Genomic DNA, 15,524 nt, shown 5'->3' on the forward strand with positions numbered 1-15,524 from the left:
TGTGAATGTGGGGAGAGGACCCTACCTCTTCTGAGGGTCTCGCGAACGAATGCAAGAGCACCCAGCAGCACAAGGCCCGCCAGGGCAGGTGCTCGGGAGGGCTCTCTCTCCCTGCCCTTCATAGGTGAGAGCTGACGGTTTTGAAGTGGGCCACTCCCCACCTCCCCCCGCCCCCCGCCCCACACAAACGAGCCACTGTATCTGCTTTTGAGTTTCCAAGACTCAATGTAAGATTATTTACCGAGAGATGTTTTCCACAAAGGCATATTTCAAAAGCCAGGACTGCAGTGGAGAGGGCCACAAAGATACATTGAACTGAGGAATGGAATTCTTTTTTGTCAATGAGGCGGCACGCTCAGCGTGCGTGGGCGGAGCTCCCCTTCACAACAGCGCACGTGCCCGGTGGTGTTTCCCTTGGCCCCCCTGCTGAAGGGGCGGCTGCACCGCAGCAGCGCCGGCCAACACTGACGCGGCAGCACCGGGGCTCCGAGCGGAGCGAGCGCCCCGACCTCCCCTCCATAAAGGCCGTGTTTACAGTCGGTGGAGGGGCGGCTGGCAGTTCCACGTGAAGGAACTTGCAGCCACGTGGCCGCACTGAGCCCGCGTGGCCCCTTCGAGACGTGACACAGGGTGTGGAACGCACACAGGGTTGGGGTCAGGAGGCCTCAGGGAGGAGGAGCAGGAGGGTGGCAGTGGGGCCACAGAGCCTACAGGTCTTGGACCCCCAAACCCCAGGGTGGAACCTGGGAAGTGCGGGGGTGATCCGGCTTGGGTACCAAAGTCTCCTCCCCTCCCCCTCCCTCCTGTCTGGGGTTCTCGGTGGAAGAGCGATCAGGCACACAGGGGGCATGGCCCCTGGGGAGGCCAGGAAGCCCTGACTGACGGCGGACCCGGGGCAGGCTGTCCCCAGTGCAGGGCCTTTCCGGGAGAGCCGGCGCCTGCAGCCAGGCCAGACCCACGTGGGGCCCCACTTCCCTCCCTGGGTCTGGAGCAGACCCGCGTCATGTCAGCCTGACTCGCCCCCCCCACCCCCGCTCCAGGCCTCAGCGGGGCAGTGGGGTCACCAGCTGCATACCTTTCAGTGAGGGCACCCCTCCTACTACGGAAACGTGGCCTCCTCGTGACCATCTGACCAGGTTGACGGGAAGCCTCTGTCCCCTGAGGCCAGCAGCTGAGAAGTGGGCAGACAGCGGGGCCGCGTGGGCAGCCGAGAGGCCTCGTCTCCCCGGCTGTGCCTGGGGCGGGGGTTGGGGGCAGGGGAGCAGAGTCCTTCCCAGACCACGTGGCTGTCCTCCAGTGTCACAGGGCCTGTGTGCCCCTCACCCAAGTCCCTGGACCCGACCACCTGAGGCCGTGCAGAGGCCCCTGTGGCCCAGGGGGACAATGTTTTCGGGACGTTCTAGCTCCTGCGTGGGCACCAGGGAGAGGCTGCTGGGATGTCACCCAGACACCTGCTGTCGCACGAGAACCGTAGGCTGTTTTCAACTATTCCCACTGATGGTCTCGCTCCGAAACAGTCTCTTCACTGCTCCCTGAAATGTTTCTCTAACAGGAGAAATGACTGGTTGTTGAAACTGGATCTAGAATTTTTTAGCCAAATTACCCTGTCTGAGAGCTGGGGCGTGTGGAGCACTGAGGTGCGAGTCCCGGCCGGGCCCACGGCAGGAGTGCCGGGCGCCGTGCTTGGGCAGGAGAGCGGCACCCGGCCGTTGGAGGTTGGGGTTGGGGGGCAGGGCCCGTAACGTTTCGTGACATTTCGGTTACGAGCACAGATGCTCTCTGGTCAGTGCTCACGTTTCAGCGAGCCCGAGTATAAAACGGGAACCTAGACACCGGACCGCCGGTGCGTTCCCCAAGGCGTCTCAGGTTCCTGCGGGGCTCTGGGTTGACGCGGGGGCGTTACGTCTGGCCCTGCTGTGAGAAAGGCCCACGAGCTGGTGCCCGCTGCCCAGGCCGGTCAGCGGGCCCTCCGGCGGTGGGCACAGGGCCTGGCCGGTGGGCTTCTCAGGGGTTCGTGGAAGTGCTCGAGGCCTAAGGAAATTTATGAGCTCTAAAATAAGAAAAGAAAACTACAAAATGAAAATTTATAAGCGTGTAGTAAAATGTCTGCAAAATGTAACGTCTTGTCAATTTTGTTAATTGTTAAATTTAGTCTTCATTAAAATGTTACTACTTTTGAAAACAATTTACAGGTAGGTTTTTCTCACTTCCCGAGAATTCCTGAACATGCCTGAAAAATCAGAGCCATCCATAAATTCATTGTCTTCCTCTTGGCCCAGTCACTTCAAAAGCAGCATTATTGTAATCCTCGGGGAATTCTTACAGTAAAAATTACAGCAGATGCGTGAGGCGGGTGTATTTCAGAGCCTTTGCTACACTCTGAGGCCTCCCGAGTTAGGTCTCCTGGGGCCCATGCAGAGCTTACAAGACCCGCCCCTGCCTGCTGACCTCAGGACAAACGGACATTTCAGTGCCACTCCCCAGGGAACACGTAGGAGAACACCGTGCTCACTCCTTGGTTTCCATCAATACCCTGGGCAGGAGGAGAAACAAGGACTTCACGTTTTACAAAGGAGAGGTTAGGCTAGGAGGGGCAGTGGTGGGCTCACGGTGTGCGGAGGTGAGCAACTCTCCGTGGCTCCCCAGGACCGGTGGGGTGGAACCCCGAGTCTCCCCCAGGGCAGGGGGCAGCGGTGCCCCAAGGCTGCTTGGGTGAGGGAGGTCACGGGTCTCGGAGGCTGCCCGGGTGCAGGGGCGAGGGTGACCGGGACGCTCTCAGCCTGGAGATGGGCGGTCAGGCCTACGATCACCGCTCACGGTGCCGGGTGTCCTGTGCTCCGCCAGCCCCTCGGCCTTTTCCAGGAAAGGGAGCCCGCTCATGGACTTGTTCTTAGGAAACCCCTGTTGGCTTTCGTCGATCGCCTTTTAGTCTTCCCTGAACTCACGAGCCCCTTTTTATAATCTTTTCCGTAATTTTTCTGGGGTTGACCACAGCCAGTGGGTATCTATTTCTAGTATTTGGTCCTTTTTCTCTTTCTGAAAACCGGACACTTGCCCAGCACTAAGTTGGTCTTCGTGATTTCTTGGTGATTGCCAGCAGTAGTTCTGAGCATTCATCCACAAGGCCCTCAGCCCTCCTCAGCCCCTCCTCCAGGAAGTCTTCCCCGACCCCAGAAGCCCTACTTCCCTCCTCGGGGTTCCCATGATGTCTCACAGATTTATCTCCGCCGGGTCAGAGTGAGGATGACGAGCACCAGGTAACCAGAGCCTTTACACGACCCGTTGTCTCATCCTCACGAGTCCCTGCCACAGAGAGGAAGCCGAGGCTCAGAGAGACCACACAGCCTCAGGTGCACGGCGGGGAAGCTCGGCTTCCCCGCCGTGCACGCCCCCGCGTCACGTAACGCCCCCGCGTCAACCCAGAGCCCCGCAGGAACCTGAGACGCCTTGGGGAACGCACCGGCGGTCCGGTGTCTAGGTTCCCGTTTTATACTCGGCTCAGAGAGACCACACAGCCGCAGGTGCACAGAGAGGAAGCCAGGGCTCAGAGAGACCACACAGCCGCAGGTGCACAGCGAGGAAGCCCAGGCTCAGAGAGACCACACAGCCGCAGGTGCACGGCGGGGAAGCCGAGTTGCAGAGAGACCACACAGCCGCAGGTGCACAGAGAGGAAGCCAGGGCTCAGAGAGACCACACAGCCGCAGGTGGACGGCCTGGAACTCGGCTCTGCACCCCGAGCCCTGGCGCTTCCCACTGCACTGCGCTCTGGCCATCACACAGCCTTAGGGTCGGTAGGGGTCTGTCTCCCTGCCAGCCTGTGGGCTCCTTTGGGGCAGGAGCCTTCTCAGGGCAGTGACCATGCGGTGATCTTCCCAGTCTAGCACCCCACGTGCCTCTCACCGTCTCCCATGTTCTCACCACCATCAGCCGCAGTCCCTTTGCCATCTTCACTCTAGTCTTTTCAGTGTGAGAACCAACAATAACAAATCCGCCAGAAACAGGGACCCCACGGAAGGCGATAGTCAGGACGCAGACCAAACTGCGGGAGGGGAAGCCCGTGCCGTGCGGATGTCTGGACAGCGTGCAGTAGAAGGTCAGCTCGTTATACATTTCCTGTTCTTTTGGATGTGCCTCTAGCACGCCGCTTAATTGCAACATTTAGAAATTGAATAAAGAAAACGATTATATTTGTCACTTAAACTAAAATGTTTTGATGAAATGACTCCCTGTATATACAGCAATTTTAACTTAAATTAATTTATCCCAAAAATCTATTGGGGAAGTCATTTATTCATTAAAAAATGAATGCTGTAACACTGCTCTGGGTCCGGTAGCTCCCTGGACTCATCTGGAGACCCAGGGCCTGGATCCTCAGGCTGGTCTCACAGGCTCCGCCCCCCGGTCATCACAGGGCGCCGAGGCTGAGCAGCTCTGCAGCAGGGAGGCAGGGATCATAGGAGGGACTGTCTGCAGTGTTCGCGTGAGCAGTCTCTGCTGCTCGTGTCCCTCTTCCTCGGTCCCGACAGAGACCCATGGGAAGCGCACAGAGTTAATTCTGCAGGAGCACACTGCCCGCCGCGCTCAGCAAGCCCGCCCTTGCTTGGTGACTTTGTTCAGACACCGCGGTCGGATGCTCACGCAGTTCTGCTCTCCTTATCGTTTTTCCCGGGGAAGCCCGTCGGGCGTGCAGTGCCGTGGGCTGCATTACTTCACCACAGCACATCCCCTCGGGGCCTAGTGAGCCGGCCGCAGATGCCTGAGCTCCGGGATTGTCTAGATAACGTTCAGTTTGCCAAGCACCAAACTGTTGGGATTTCCCGGCCTCGGGATGCCAGGTCACCACTTCGAACGGTAACAAATCGGTAGTTCATCTCCTGGTGCTGTAAATAGCCTGAGCGTGGAGCCAAATGTCGCCCTTAGAAAAGGCCTGCGTCACAGAGAGGAAGAGCTTGCCATTATTCCACTTCCAGCTTCTCTGTGACCTGGTCCCCGAGAGGCACCCCGTGGCGGGGGGAAGAGAAAGCAAAGTTGGAAGGAAAATGACCCAGCTCACACTGGAGTGGCTTTTGTTTATGAAGAAGCTAGCAAAGAATGCTCTCTGAAATACCACTGCATTACGTAGTTGGAAATGAATTTCGGAATCTGACTTTGGTCAACAATAACATTTTAGAAACGAGACAGCCCAGCGCAGTGAACAGAGTGAGCTCTACAGGCAAGAGAGCTGGGTTGGGTTCCCCTCGCAGCCTCTGTGGCGTGAAAGGCCCTTCAGCGGTGGCTAGTGCCCCCTCACCATCGTCACAGTTTCCAGAAGCTTCCCCAGCCCCCCACAGCCATACAGACGTAGAAGCCCAGTCGGCTGGAGCTGGCCCCCCCATCATCTGACCCATAGCTTTTCACCTGGATTGACGACTGCTTGACCTCCGGAAGGAATGGAAGTCACGGTGGGATAATCTCCTTCTCTATCTTAAAACATGCCTCTGCGCCAGGGCCCCACAACCTAATTACATACACATTTCCCACCTCTCAGGGGGAAGCAAAGCAGAAGGAAAAATCCATGTAGGAAAGCGCTTGTTCAGGTTGCCCGCGCCTCCCTGGCCGCGGACCGTCTGTTGTGAAGGAGCGGCTGTTCCTGTGTTATCATCAGGGAGGCAGCGTGGCTGCCCCTCCCCCCTCCTAGCAGATCAGAGCTACTAGTTTTTATATAATTAGAGTTAACTTGTTTAAACAAATGAGGACTTCACTCCCAGCTGGTGTGGCTCCGTGGATTGAGCAGCGGCCTGTGAGCCAAGGGGGGTCGCTGGTTGATTCCCCGTCAGGGCACACGCCTGGGCTGCGGTCCAGGTCCCCAGTAGGGGGCACTCGAGAGGCAACCACACATTGACGTTTCTCTCCCTCCCTTTCTCCCACCCTTCCCCTCTGTCTCAAAATAAATAAAATCTGTAAAAAAAAAAAAAGAGGACTTTAGGCTTAGCTGTACATTGAAATGCTAAGAAGAAACCTAGAGGATTTGTCCAAACTTGATACAATTAAAGATCAGATTTATCTACAGCCTCAGTTGGGTCCATTTAACATTTACTAGAAGTCAGGTGTATATTATGTTTTCCGTGGGAGAGCTCAACGTGGCGTATTATGATAACTTAATTCTGCTTGCTCTTTCATTTCTTTTTCGGGGGGCGGGGGCAACCAAAGTGCCCCCAGGTCTGGCCAGACCTGAGAGGGACGGGACAAAACTCTCGTGAGACCCCTGGGAAGCTGGAAGCTGCCTGGGTCTCCCTCACTCGGGCTCTGAGGCCTGGGCCTGGCCTGGGGCCAGAGTCCGGCTGTTGACTGTCGCCTCAGGGTTATGATACAGTCTACCACATAAATTGGCCTTAGCAGCCCCTTCGTGTGACCAGCGAGCTGGCCGCAGAGGCTGGGTTCAGCTGGTTCCAAGCAAGGAGGCAGCGCTGTTATCAGTGGGTCTGCAGTGACAACGCCCCGTGTTACTAGGAACGGGAAAGTTCGAGTAGCAAATCCACTGACTCTGTTCCCAGAGCTCTTTTACAAGGAGCTGCCTGGAACCTGGTGCGTGGAACAGTGACAGAGGGTCAGGCCCCAGGCGGCTGGCACCGGGGGCCAGGTCCAGCATTTATAGAGCGACTTTCACACCAGTTCCCCTCCAGCCTTTCCATGGCAATGTGCAGTGCCCCGGAGTGCCGCGGACAGACTTGGGTTTGAGCCTTGGCCGAGCTCCTCAACTAGCTGTGTAATCTTGGCTGAGCTACTTAACCTCCGAACCTCAGCATTTTTGATGTTAGAAGTCTGGGCCTGGTCTCAGCTCTGCTGCCGGCAGGCTCCGGGCTGGGCGGGCTGTGCCAGGGCAGCGGAGAGGCCCTCGCCGAGCTCTGGTAACTCACGATTCCGTGGCCCCTTCTGCTTCCATTGAGAAACAAACTGAGCTGGTTATGTTCCCCTTTTCGAGAGTGAAAACGACTAGAAGTGGCTGCTCCTCTTGGTTTTTAAAAGATCCGTTTCAGACAAGGCCTCACCCTGGCAGCTAGGGGTAGCACCGCCTCTCCTTGTCCCATCAGTGCCCAGGGTGCGTGCGCGGCGGGAGCGCCGGCATGTGCCTGGCTGACGAACGGTGTCCCAGGCCTCCCGGAACCGTGTTGAGAGAAGGCCGGAGCTGAGGCTCCATCCTGTCCTTTCGTCGGCCTCTGAGAGCGTGAGCCCTGTGGCCGTGCTCTTTATGGGGGCGGGGAGTGTGGGAAGAGCGAAGGGGACAGAGGAAGGAAGGGCAGCAGCAGCAGGACCCCAGGACCCCAGGAGAGAGGGCCACTGGCAGGGCCATTTGGCCCCAGGCCTTATGACAAGCATCATCCTAACCAAAGTGCCCCCAGGTCTGGCCAGACCTGGGAGGGATGGGACAAAACTCCAGTGAGACCCCTGGGAAGCTGGAAGCTGCCTGGGTCTCCCTCACTCGGGCTCTGAGGCCTGGGCCTGGCCTGGGGCCAGAGTCCGGCTGTCGACTGTCGGGCTGGGAGCGAGCTGGCGAGTGCAGCTTTGGGGAAGCAGCCAGGGCTCTCTCAGTCCCCCGGGGGAGGGCGTGCTGCGGGCTGAGTGGGCTGAGTGGGCTGAGTGGCCTGGAGAGAGCCCTCGACAATGGGGAGAAAGCGGATGGCTCTGAGATTGCGGAAGGAAAGATTTAGAGGCTGCCAAAGCTCGAGTGCAGAAGTGTTTAATTGCAAAGGTGTTTCTGGCTGAGTGATGTCTTCAGGAACAAAGAATCTCTTGGGCAAGAGCATAGAGGAGGTTTTGTTTTCCAGGACCAGAACCTGCCCCTGAGCTCTCGGCACAGGCCTGATAAGAGGCCCTTGCTCATTGGCTGAGAGAGACCCTCCGCGTTTTCCTCTCAGTCCGTCCCAACTCCAGGGGAGGGAAGGGCCCCCAGGCTTGCCCTTCAGGGCTCCGTCTGCCCCTTCGACTCCACAGCCAGGTGCTCACCTGTCTCAGCTGGCGGCCCTGGTGTGGGAGCTTGGTTGGCAGGTGGGTCATAAGGAATCTGTTACTAGCCCTCGGTACCAATGCGTGGGAAGGCCTTGCTTTTTTTTTTTTTTAAGGTAAATTATAGCACATTTTAAGTTATCACAGAATAAAACCACTGCCTTTCCCTCCCGAGCAGGTGTGCTCTCCTCAGTGGGGGAGACGAGTGCAGGAGCCTCGCACGGGCCGCGCTGGACCGTGCAGCGCAGCAGCAGGGCCGCGCCCCTGCGTCTCCGCCCAGACTCACCCCCATCGGGGCCCACCAGCAACGCAGTTTCCCGGTTCCCAAGTCCGCCTGGGGAGCTCTAACCTACATCATTAAAGATGCGACACTGAAGTCCCCGCCTCCGTCCAGCTCTCTCCCCTTCTACTCCAAGCAGACTCGGCCACGCCTCCTACTGTCCCGCAGCACTCGTATGCCCCGCCAAGGGACACGCAGCGCGCTGTGGTGTCACCGCAGTGACCGCCCAGCCCACGGTTTTCGCTATTTCCGATGTCAGGCACTTGGTTACGTTGGCCCCATAAATTCTCACAACATTCTGGAGACTGTGGCCTCAACAGGTGCCCCCTCTCAGGGAAAGCCTGTGTCGGACCTGAGGTGCCAATTTTCTGGGAGAGAACTCATGGGCGATGGATGGGAGGCTCCCAGTGCATTCCTGCATCCGCCACCTCCCCCAGACTGAGTTCCCGGGGGTCAGACACTGTGGTTCTCACCCGCTCCCCAGTCTAGCTCTGTGACGGCACAGTGGGGGGGGGGGGCTCTGCCATTGTTGGCTGTGCCCCAACAGATAACTTATGGCCTATGGGACATAATACGACATGCCTGCCTACAGTGAGTTTCCACAGCAAGCCTGAGTGCGATATTAGGGCTCTTGTTCCCATTTTACAGAGGAGAAAATGGAGGCTCAGAGTTAAGTAACTTGCTCATGAGCAAACAGCTGACGAGGGTGGAGGCGACCCTAGGTCTGGATTCCTACACTATATATCTGCCAGCTCCGTTGGAGCTCAGTAATGTCCCAGCATTGTTGAGTCAGAAACCAGAGATGCTTAGAGGAGATCTATTTGTTGTCTGATGAGGTTGACCTGATTCCCAGCAGGATTATTTGGTGCCCAGCGGGCATGTTCTACCCTCTGGGTATCTGTGAAGATGTAGTAGCACACTCTGCCTGTTTTGGAGCATCTGACTTAAATAGACACGTGTACAGCTGAACGTGGATCTGTAGAACTGTAGGTCAGCTGTAGAACTGTAGGTCAGCTGTAGAATGCCATGGCTAAAAAGGGACCGTTTACTCAGCCTCCTTGTTTTGAGATGAAGAGACCAAGACCAAAGGAGACTCGTTGCTGCCATGTACTGAAACTTGCCATGGGCCAGGACTGTGCTAGACACATTTTTTTTTTTGCAGGATTGCATTTAATCCCCAGGTAGGCACTGTTTTAATCTGCCCCATTGACAGATGAAGGCACTGAGGCTCTGTGGGGAGAAGCGACTTGCTTACCATCCCAGAGCTAATCAGTGCGGGGACCAGAGTGAACCCAGCTCAGTCTGCTCCGAAGCGTATGCTCTCAACCCACACCCCCGGTCAGGGTGCTGTCCTGCAAGGCGCTGTGGGCGGACGCTCTGCCCCGTGCCCCCATAGACCTACAAACAGTGCCGCCCTTGTCTTTTGCAAAGGCAACCCTCCTGGACTCAGGTGCAGCTCCCCTCTGGAATTAGCAAGAAGCTGCTCTTCCCAATCATATTCACGTTTGCAGAAGTGTGGAATGAGTGTAAAATAGGATAATTTGAGTAAAAATAGCTTCCTCCTAATGCAGTGAAGTGGTACCAAAATCACTGACTTGGAGAAGATATGTGGTTAGTTTTTGCAAAGATGAATCTAGTTCTCAATATGACTGCCACTTGGAAGGTTCCCAGGGTCCTGGATGAATGACAGACTGAGCTTCTGGGGGCTGGGCTTACGCTGTCCCCAGAGTGAGGACTCCCAGGGTCCTAGAGCACAGAGGAGTGAGCTCTGAACTTAAAGTGAAAAGGCCAGAAGTCAAATCCGGTCGGAGGGCCCTAACCCCAAGTCTTCCCTAAGGAGCTGCAGGAGCTAATTGTGCCATATACATGAAAGTGCCCAGCACCAACACCTTGGTCCAACTTCAGAACTTACCGGCAACTCCATTCCTCCCCCACAATGATATTCTGAGAATTGCCCTATTTTAGTACAAAACATGTATTCAAGAGACTGAGGGATCAGCATTGAAAATTCTAGACAGCAGCAGACTCGAGGAAACGTGTGGGCTGCAGAAAGCAGCCCTCCCTCTCCCTCAGCCCCCACAGTGTGTTTCTCTTGCTCTTAACATGAACACGCTTTTTCCTTTGGCCTGTTGTTTCCTCAGTGGGCATTTACCAAACGCCAGTTCGGTGCCAGGCACAGTACGAGAGTTCGCCGGCGAGACAGCCTGTGTGCCAACACAGGGCATCTAACGCGAAGCCCAGAAAACTACAGGCTCGGGGGTCTTTCCGGTCAGAAGCCGGAGAGCGCTTGCTCTCTCCTGAGACCCCCCCCCCATTTCCTGGTTCTGCCTTGGAGCACCCACCGGCTCCAGCAGCTTGACCCAGGGGATTGCTAAGGGGCTGACTGTGCAAGCCTGTTGGTCAGAATTCAACTTGCTGTGGCTTTTCCCCAACTGGTGGCCACAGCCAAGGGGAGCCTCGCGCCTGGCTCTGAGGCCCGGGTGGAGCAGGCTCCCGGAAGGAACTTACCCGACGGCTTGTCTGTGGAGGACGGGAGGTTGGTGAGGGTGGGCATGGTGGGCAGAGGGGGCGGCAGCACCTTCAGGTTCTGGTCGCTCTGGATCTCGTTGGTGGAGAACTGATTGATGATGCGGTTGTAGGGGGACGGCTGGTAGACCTGGGGCGGGGTGGCGGGGGGCGGCTGGGGCATGGGTCTGGCCGCGGGCACCCGCTGGCAGTGCTCCTCCAGCTGCGCGATGATCTCCGACTGGTTGTGGGCCAGCGTGGCCAGGTGCTGGTACTTGTGCTCCAGGTCCTTGTACTTGCTCGCCAGCTGCAGCATGTCGGCCGTCTGGTTGAGGATCCGGTTCTCCAGCTGGGAGAGCTCCAGCGCGTTGTCCCGCTTGCGGATGATCTCGTGCAGGAGCTGCATGTAGAGCTGCGTGACCCGCGAGTTCATGTTGCGGCTCTCCTTGCGCAGCAGCTTCACCTCGCTCACGATGCCGCCGTCCACCTCCACCAGCTGCTGCAGCGTCTCGATCTGCCGCTTCTGCTTGAGCAGCTCGTTGTTGAGCAGCTCCAGCTCCTGCTTGTGCACGCGGTTCTCCAGGAGCACCTCGGGCTCCTTGGAGTTGACGCAGATGGCACCTGTGACCCGTTGCTGGGGCACGATGAAGGTGTAGGTGCACTTGTCTGGGGACTCGCCAGCCCGCTTGTACCTGTTCAGGTAAATGAACTCGCTTGGCGAGCCCTCCTCGGTGCCCTCCAAACCATCCTTCTGGCCGGCGGCAGCTCCCAAGGTAGCCAGCAGTCCCAGCCACCAGCACGTCACACACAGTGGCCTCATGGTCCTTGCAGAATGGTGGTTCTCCTTTGCAAACAGAGCCTATAACAACCTGAAAGTAAACAGAAGGGGAGACTCAGTAACGGTCCTATTGCTGCCAGTGGCCTGTGCCATGAATGAGCTCAGCCTTCTCACCAGGCAGATCTTTCCAAACACGCAGCTTCGGGAGGCAGCCCTTCTGGAAGCAGCAGCAGGAGACAGGCAGGCCCCGGCAGAGATAGAAAGGAGGAGGGAGGAGACCGACTGGGGCCTCTGCGGCAGGAGGCCGCAACCGTGCTGCGCCTGGAGCCAGCCCCAGCACCCACAGCCTGAGCGGGCGGCCGGAAGCTGGGAGGGGAGGGGGGCAGAGCAGGGCGTTATCCAGTCTGCCTTCTCCTCGGCCCCACACTCCTCAGGCCTCTGAGTCTCCCCATTCTACACATTCATGACCCCCGGACTTCCCTTTGTGACCCCCATCGCAATGTTGATGAGTCCGAGTTCTTCGCGACGCCTTCCGCTGGACTCCCCGTTCCGCGGGGGCAGGCCCTGTGTCTGCTGCCATTCTGTGTTCCCGGGGGGCTGCGCCGGGTGAGCTTTCAGCGAGCATTTGTTAGCTGAGTGAATTGCCAGATACAGTGTGGGATGTGTTCGGTTTCTAGCGGACAGTGTCAAGGAAACGATGTGTCCAGTCCCATGGCTTTGGTCTGTGTCTCAGCCAAGCTGCGGAGCCCAAAGAGGAACGAACAGCTGAGCCCCTGGAAACCCAAACACTCGCCGCAGCCGCAGCTGCACAGTTCCAGCCATCACAACGTGATCCAGCCCGGCGGGGGCCGAACACAGACCTGGGTCTTTGGAGTTGTCTGAGTTCTATTCTTGGGCCGTTCACGCCGTCCCCAGACGTCCCAGAACACCAGTGGGGTGCCAGGCGGGGTGCCGGCTGCTGCAGATGCTTCTGCAGATCGGACAGAGCCCTCCCCAGCCTCAGGGGGCTTCCCCGTGGTCGCGCAGTCCCCGAGTGCTGTGAGGGGAGGGAGCATGTGCAGCGGAAGAGGGTAACAGGGAGCTGCCCTCATTGGAGGGGTCAGGGAAGCTTCCCTGAGAAAATGACCTTTGCTCTGACTCCTGAGGAATGACTGAGGAATTAGTCAGGCCAAAAGGGAGGGGACGGATGTGCCCAGATCCCTCCTCTCACCTACTTAAGGCCCTCGCTCCAGGACTCCGCCCCCATCTCTCCCTGGGATCACATCTCCCCTCGGTCACGCTGTTGTTTCTCTCCGCTTAAAGGTCATCCTCTCTGGACCTCGCATCCCCTTTCCAGCCACCGTCCGGCTTCTCCACTCCCCCTTTTAGCAAAGCCCTTCACAGAGCTTCCTGTGCTCGGTCTTTCCAGAAAGCCCCTCTTCCTGCTCTCCCTCAAACTCGCTCCTGTCGGGCCTGCGCCCTCCCGTCCACCTCAAGTGCTCTAGGCGCGATCCCCAGTGGCCTCGTTTGCCCAACCAGATGTCCAGTCCTTGGTCCCCACTGATGCTTCGCCTCCCAACGGCGCTCCCTTCCTGGGCTTCCTTTCCCACGCGTCACCCTCTCCTCTCGCTCCTCAGTCCTCTCCGCCGGTTCGCCCTCCCTCCTCTTTCTGTCCCCAGGGGGGCCCCCACACCCACGAGCTCAGTCCGCCTTTCTCCCGTGGTGATCTCCTCCCGTCTGGGGGCTTCAGCCGCCTGCACGCCTTGGCAACAACTCCCACGTTTATTTCTCTAGCCTAGACCTCACCCTTCGACTCCAGGCTCACGTGTCCAACTCCCACTTCGACGCTTCACTCAGCCCTCTGCTAGGCACCCCCAGCGTTGTGCACCCGGAGATGAACCCCTGGCAGTCCCCTGCCGCCACCCCAGCCTGCTCCTCCCAGCTCCTCCTGCGTCAGGAAATGGCAACCCTGTTCTTCCGGCCGCTCAGGCCCTCAACCCTGAAATCATCCTTCCTTTCCTTCTTACCCACCTCTGTTCCACCACCGAATGATAACAGTAGTACCTGGAAATGCGCCTAGAATCCTGCTGCCTCCCCCACTTCCCCCACACCCTGGTGCAGCCACCTTCCCCTCTCACTGGGACCCAGCTGGCCTCCCTGCTCCCGCACGTGCCCCCTGCGGTCTGTTCCCGTCCCAGCAGCCAGAGCCATCCTCTCTGAGAAGTCACTTCGGGTCTCTCCTCAATTCAGGAGCCTCTCGTGGCTGCGCATCTGGGACCAGAAGCTCGCTGCTCCCTAAGGGCCCCCTGGTCTGGCCCCGCTTCCCCCCTGACCTCATCTGTGTCTCCTGTCCTCCTCGCTCACGGACTGCAGCTGCGCTGCCCCCGGGCGTTCCTCACGCACAACTGGGACCACAGGGCCTTCGCGTCTGCTCTGTCCCGCCTACAGCACCTCCCTCGTCGCTCGCTGTCTTGCTGCTGCTCTCAGGCCTTTGCCGGAATGTCACCTCCCCAGGGAGGCCCTCTCTGCTTGCTCAAGATTGCGATCTCACCACCTTGTGCCTCCAGAGTCCCCATCACCATTAGACCCAGCGTCTCCCTACCCCGCCCCTGTGAACATAAGCTCCGTGTGGGCAGGGGGGCAGGGGTCTGTTTTGGTCGCAGTGCCTAACATGCGGCCTGGAACTCTAGGAGCCCAGTAAGTATTTGTGGACCGGAAGAAAAGACATGCCCACCGACAGCTGCAGGCCGTGGGAGTGCTGGGGTGGGGACACAGCAGGCGGGCCGGGAGTGACAGCTGGGGTGGGGGACACAGCAGGTGGGCCGGGAGTGACAGCTGGGGTGGGGGACACAGCAGGAGGGCTGGGAGTGACTGCTGGGGTGGGGGACACAGCAGATGGGCCGGGAGTGACAGCTGGGGTGGGGGACACAGCAGGTGGGCCGGGAGTGACTGCTGGGGTGGGGGACACAGCAGGTGGGCCGGGAGTGACAGCTGGGGTGGGGGGCTGCACAGGAGGCCACTTATATTTATTCGTAGCTCTCATAACACCCATCAACGGAGTGTCCTCTAGGTGCCTGACCCTGCACTGGGCATTTGCACATGTTTTCGACTTGACTGAAGTCTCAAGACGTTTTTCTAAGGTACACACTGTTACACTCATCTCACAGATGAGGAAACTGAGACTCCGAGGCTCGGTAACCGGCCTAAGATCACACGGTCCTGGCAACCAGGACTCACCCCCATCCTGCTGCACTCAGGCCTGGTGGTGCAAGAAACGTCCAGACCTGCAGAGAATTTCTGTAAGGTGCCAAACTGATGACACTTGCTGGGAAGCAAAATCTCAGTGGATTGAGAAAATGCTCCGGAGAACGGCAGTTCTGTAGCTTATTTTCTACGGTAGAATAAGAGGAGGAGATGTGAGGAGAGTTACACGAACCGTGTGGGCAGTAGATTAAGCCGGGGGAGAAAGAAAGGGGGCGTGTCTGCGACTGGACAAAAAGGCAAAACAGAGAGACACCTGCTTGTTTTACGTTGGTGGGTGCAGAGCACTTACTAACCATTTGCGGCGCATAGAGATGGTGGGTGGGGGGGGTGCGGGATAACAAGCAGGGACTCTGTGGCATCCTGTCCAGGGGGAGGGGGTCTTGGGGGTCTACAAAAGAAGGTCACTCTGACATTTCAAAGGTGTGTTATCCTAGATGCAAAAACACAACAGACAGGCTCACGCCGGGTAAAGACTGGCCTTTGTCAGGGAAGCTACAGGCCTAGGACGTGCCCGCCCGCCATCGCCCGCTTCTGGTTAGGGGTGTGTGTGTTCAGACCATCCCGTGCGGTCACGTCGTCGGTCTCTGAGCTTGTAGGGCCCACCGTGCAGGCGTGCCCCGAGCTTGTCAGGCTCAGTGCCTGGCCCCCTTTTCACCCACAAACCTTCAGACCCTTAGTGCCTACATGGAAGTGTCCTGAATCTGGTCTCAGTAGTAAAACAAACATTAGCGTCA

At 58.0% G+C, this 15,524-nt stretch overlaps 2 protein-coding genes across 6 annotated transcripts in view; one reads left to right on the forward strand and one right to left on the reverse strand.

Annotated features, from left to right (window-relative positions):
* The window catches only part of RALGPS1 (Ral GEF with PH domain and SH3 binding motif 1), a 229,697-nt gene that overhangs the window by 122,821 nt on the left and 91,352 nt on the right, over positions 1-15,524 (forward strand). The gene's annotated exons all lie outside the window — the stretch shown is intronic.
* The window catches only part of ANGPTL2 (angiopoietin like 2), a 34,941-nt gene that overhangs the window by 8,973 nt on the left and 10,444 nt on the right, over positions 1-15,524 (reverse strand). Inside the window, exon 2 of the mRNA XM_045846485.1 lies at positions 10,773-11,638. Coding sequence (XP_045702441.1) covers positions 10,773-11,589 — 817 coding nt within the window. The 5' untranslated portion in view covers positions 11,590-11,638. The remainder of the gene's footprint in view (positions 1-10,772; positions 11,639-15,524) is intronic.

This window comes from Phyllostomus hastatus, unplaced genomic scaffold, assembly GCF_019186645.2.
Source record: "Phyllostomus hastatus isolate PE091 unplaced genomic scaffold, TTU_PhHast_1.1 phas_contig_495, whole genome shotgun sequence".
NCBI lineage: Eukaryota > Metazoa > Chordata > Mammalia > Chiroptera > Phyllostomidae > Phyllostomus > Phyllostomus hastatus.